Source organism: Castanea sativa, chromosome 3 (assembly GCF_040712315.1).
Source record: "Castanea sativa cultivar Marrone di Chiusa Pesio chromosome 3, ASM4071231v1".
Taxonomy (NCBI): domain Eukaryota; kingdom Viridiplantae; phylum Streptophyta; class Magnoliopsida; order Fagales; family Fagaceae; genus Castanea; species Castanea sativa.
In genome coordinates this window covers 7,391,684-7,396,326 of record NC_134015.1, presented here as the reverse complement: position 1 = coordinate 7,396,326, position 4,643 = coordinate 7,391,684, and the positions used below count along the sequence as shown (strand labels likewise).

Sequence of the window (4,643 nt, the reverse complement as noted above, 5' to 3'; positions counted from 1 at the left end):
TGGAATTGGAAGGAGCGTCTTCATGATAGAACACTTCAAAGTCCCTCTCTGTCACCTCGGGTTGAGTTGGCTCGGGAGTGGCAGCTCTTTCCTCAGGGGCAAGATTGGCAGTCTGTTCTGGGGGATAAAGTAATTGGGCGGCAAGCGGAGCAGGAAGCTGGGCGTCTTGAGTTCCTGTAGGTGGAGGTGTAGGCAATAAGAATCTAAGGGCCGCAACGTCAATCTGAGCTAATCGAAGATCCCTTGCTCTGATTACGTTCTTCAGGCTTTGGAAACGTTTGGTGGATGGTGTGTATCCGAGGATGATGTGGGCTGCTCGGAGTTGTCCGTCCCTGTGTACAAATATTGCTGACCGAAGAATTCTGTTTAGATCAGCATGGTTCACAGCAGACAAGTTCGGAGCGGTATGGTAATCGTCTGTAATAAGGAATGAAATCGTTGGAATGAATAAGTTAAGCAATACAAAACACATAAAGGGAAGTTGGTCAATCCTAGGTACTAGGTCAATCCTCGGGAACCCTACCTGGCATCCCTTCTCGGGTAGGGCAATGTAAGCCGTCATGCCAATTGCTCGAGATGACAAGATAATCTTCATCCATCCCTTTACTTGAATCGGGTAAGCAAGAGATCAGCCTAACGGAGGGGAATCTACATTTCATATAGTATTTAGTCCTGTCCCCTTTTTGGCAGTTGTACACCCAATTTACATCTTGCCAGGTCAAATTGGTCCCCATCCTTCGGTTAAGGGCGTCTACGCATCCTAAAATTCTAAGGACATTTGGGGAAAACTGTGAGGGGGTAAGCCTATAGTTTATCAGAAAATCCCTAGTTACTCTACCCATAGGAATTTCCATGCCCCCCTCGATAAACACAATCATTGGAATCAAAACGGATTCAGGTGGACGAGATACGAGTGGAATCTCTTCTTCCTCATAATACATAATGTCTACGTCATCGGGGATCTTATATCGGTTTTTAAAGGCGGTCTTTGCCTCATCTGTGTTAACTAACTTAGCGTACCTACCCATTAATCCCCGTGACAAGATGAGAAAAGCAAGTAAGTAGAAAGAAGCAAAAGGAAAATGAACACACCTCTGAAGATCGCTTAAAACTGGTCCTCGGGAGCTCACTCTTCTTTTAATACTTCAAAATGCCAAAATGAACTTCATCCAGCATGAAGGTTTGCTTTTATAGGGGTGGGAAAGTAGAAATAAGGGCGGTAACTTTCCCGCTCATAACTAAGAGCGAAATCTGAGCCGTACATTACCCATCCAGCCGTAGAACGTGCGTGGGAAAAGAAACGCCAGACTCCATAAATGCTCCATCGTGGGATACGAGGCGCCAGACGCGGGTCATGGGGCAGTGAAAAGACGTCTGTATGTGTGAAAACAAAGGGACAGGTAAGAAGCGTGTATGCAAAGTTAAAACTTGGTTATTAATTTATGGTTAATGACTCAAGTGTTAAAGGGGCTGTTGTGAGGTGCCGAGGACCCAGGAACCCGAGGACCCGAGGACCCGAGGAAGGGAAGGCTGACACGTAGTAAGCAAGAGGAAATAAAGGAATAAGGAAATCTACCCGATGATACTCGAAGATGAAATGGCATGGGCGCTGGTGACATAAGGGACATATTGCAAATATCTGAATGTGATAGGATAACTTAGAAGATTGCATTAAATGTCCGGCACCAACCTTTCTGGCCGCATTAATTAGAAAATACCAACTTTGTCCGTTGCATTAATGTAGACGTGACCTGAATAGGGCGGAACGCAAAGTTATGGCTTAGCTCCATTACCGACGGACAGGTGTCGGGGGAAGAAGCTTAATAGATTGCAAGGTGTAGGGCTGAGATGATAGGAGCCAACGGTATAAATAGGAACCGGAACGATACAGAGTAGGGACTTTTTGTTGTTGGACCCTCTCTACCAAATATATTGTATTCGGATCTTTAGTCAGAGAATTAGCAGGGATATTCTAGGCTGGTTCTTGATTTCTGGTCCTTACATATTTAAAAATAATTACTACTATCAAACATCCGTACCTAATTTAATATTATTATTTTCTTTTTTTGAATTTTTGCTAAAAATAAAATCTTGTAGAGATATCATTTACTAAAGAATACAAATAACTTATTCTTTTTTTTTTTTAAGAAGAAAAATTACTTATTCTTGATTGCTCTAATTCAGTAAGAAAAAAGAATTTAGTTTTTTAATTTATTTATATTAGTTTTTACCTTTTGAACATGATTGTTTTATTGAAATAAAATGAATCTAGTTAATTTTATTTCATTTTTCACATAAGTTATAGAATTTTAGTTAATATAATAATATATTGAAATTAAAGACTGCATTTTTAGTTAATATGACATTATTTTACATATTCGTGTAAAATAATGTCGTTCACTTAATACACACTCTGTTAACCATATGTCCAGGACGAGTCTCATATAAAGTAGTTACAAACCATGCATCATGTAAATATGTCATGTTAATTAGATTAACTCACAATCTTACTTTATAATCAAGCAACAACAAGCAATATATATATATATATAATCAAGCAACAACAAGCAATATATATATATATATATAAATCAAGTGCCATAATTTCAAAAAAGAAGTTATATGTGTATTTTATAATTATTAAACTAATATGTAGTTTAGTTATTGTCAGAAAAATGTGCAAAGTGTTTCTTGTTGGAAGATCAGAGAGTCATTGATTTTCTAATAGCATATGTTGTACATGCATATTGGCAATATTGAGTACTAGCTCCATACCTGTTATACATGTCCAAAATTCCAAAATACTTCACATGGCCTCTCTTCCTCGGACCTAGTCTTCACACTCCCACCAAAAAATGGAGCCAAGAGCACATAACCTCTCACCCGAATTGGCTTCAATTCCACCAAACCCACTGTAGACGACTAAATTCTTAGTTCGAAATAAATCAAACAAGTAAAATAGTTTCACAAATGCGAATTTGTATTGATGAATATGTGGTACAATTCTCTGTAATTACAAAAGAGTGATCCTCTGATTCGATCTCCTTGAAAGATTTGTTGATTGGAATTGTGGTAATGTGATTTTGATTTGAAAGCAAGATATCCTTCAATTTGGCTGAGGAATGGATCGAAGATCTTTGAAACGGAATTACAACGAATCTCTGGCTATAAGCTTGTTAGAAATTCTTTGTTCTTTGTGTTCTTCGTGTGTTCTTCGTGTTCTTCATGTTTGAAGGTTTGTGGTGGAAGTTCTTCAATACTTTAGAGGCTTGATTCCGTAGAGCTTCGTTGATTTATGGTGTGTTGAGGTTCCTGGAGGCTTTTGAGCTTGATTCCAGTGAACTTTGAGATTTAGGCAAGTAGTTTGGATGACTTTGCTTCGAATGTTGTCTATATTTGAGGTTGAAGTTCTTGAAATTCCTGGAGGCTTCGGGGTTTGATTCCGGCAGAGCTTCTAGATTTCTAAACTCAAGATATCTTCTTTCTTCTATCCTCCTAAATGTCTTAGGATGACTTCTATTTATAGGAGTTTAGGGGTGGGTGAGCGGCACGTGGCGAAGTCTGATTGGTGACACTTGTCACAGCCTGATTGGTCCTGCTTATGTCATCGCTTACATGTGCTGGATTGCTTGTGTCATCGCTTACACGTGCAGGGCTGCTTGTGTCATCGCTTACACGTGCTGATGCAGTTTCATGCCTTTATTTCAATGACACTTGGCAAATTTCTATTGGAATCTGAATAGTGATGGCAAAACCTAGCAGCAGTACGTGGCGCTTTGTAATTGGTTGTATTTTGTGGACTTGGTAGTATGATGTGTCAGCTTGTGATAGGTCGGGAATTTTCCCTCTCTACACCCACATCAAGCCTAAGTGCTACATGGTGAGCCACGTTCCCACCAGAAGAGTCACCCATTGCAAAAACCCTATCAATGTCCACAACCCCATCACCCAACCACGTATCACAACCAATGTCGCCATGCATGGCTAGGATTTGTAACCATTTTAGAGAACTCATTGCATCATCTATGGCTGCCGGAAGCCTTTGCTCCAATGCAAGCCTATAGTCCAGTGAAACTACGAGGACTGTAAGCCCGGATGCAAGGCGGTGACATATGTCGTGAAAGTTGGGAAAAGTACGTGACCCGAAGTAGAAACCACCGGCATGAATGTAATATAAGACAGAAGGCTTGGTGAGTGAAGCCAATGTGGGCTTGTGAAGGTGTAGGTGAAGATTGTGGTGCTTGTCAAACACGTAGTCTTTCCACAGAACGGAGCCATCATCAATGACAGGGATGTTAAAGTTTATGTTGGTTGAGCGTGAAATAGAGCCATCACTATAGAACTTCAAGAGACCAAAGCAATCTTCAACTACATGAGAAAGAGAACCCATCTCTCAATAGCTCTTTTTTTTTTAAGAATACTATAACTTTCATGAAGAAGAAGATAAAAATAATATATCCTAAGCCAATGTAACTCAAGTATGCTAGGATTTTCTTCTATCTAAGTTACCTAAGCAGCAATTCCTTAAGCATATTGATCTAAAATGTGCACTAGTCAGTTCTTTGACGCTTCACATGACATAGTTAAACTGTTCTAAATTTCCTAATTTTTGTTGAATTCCCATTATAATGGCGGCCATAGTC

General features: G+C 39.7%; 1 protein-coding gene across 1 annotated transcript; it reads right to left on the bottom strand.

Moving 5' to 3' along the window:
• Nucleotides 1-2,778: 2,778 nt before the first annotated feature.
• Nucleotides 2,779-4,390, bottom strand: LOC142628423 (strigolactones hydrolase CXE15-like). Its single transcript, XM_075802528.1, has 2 exons — nt 3,860-4,390; nt 2,779-2,922 (listed from the first exon to the last, which is right to left on the bottom strand). Exons 1-2 carry the CDS (start codon nt 4,388-4,390, stop codon nt 2,779-2,781), a joined length of 675 nt encoding a protein of 224 aa, XP_075658643.1.
• Nucleotides 4,391-4,643: the final 253 nt, after the last annotated feature.

Excerpts from the sequence above, each read along its gene's own strand:
- LOC142628423 (XM_075802528.1), bottom strand. The coding sequence starts at position 4,390 with ATGGGTTCTCTTTCTCATGTAGTTGAAGATTGCTTTGGTCTCTTGAAG. Across the intron at positions 2,923-3,859 it reads ATGTAGCACTTAGGCTTGAT|TCGTCTACAGTGGGTTTGGT; the intron begins GTGGGTGTAGAG and ends CTAAGAATTTAG.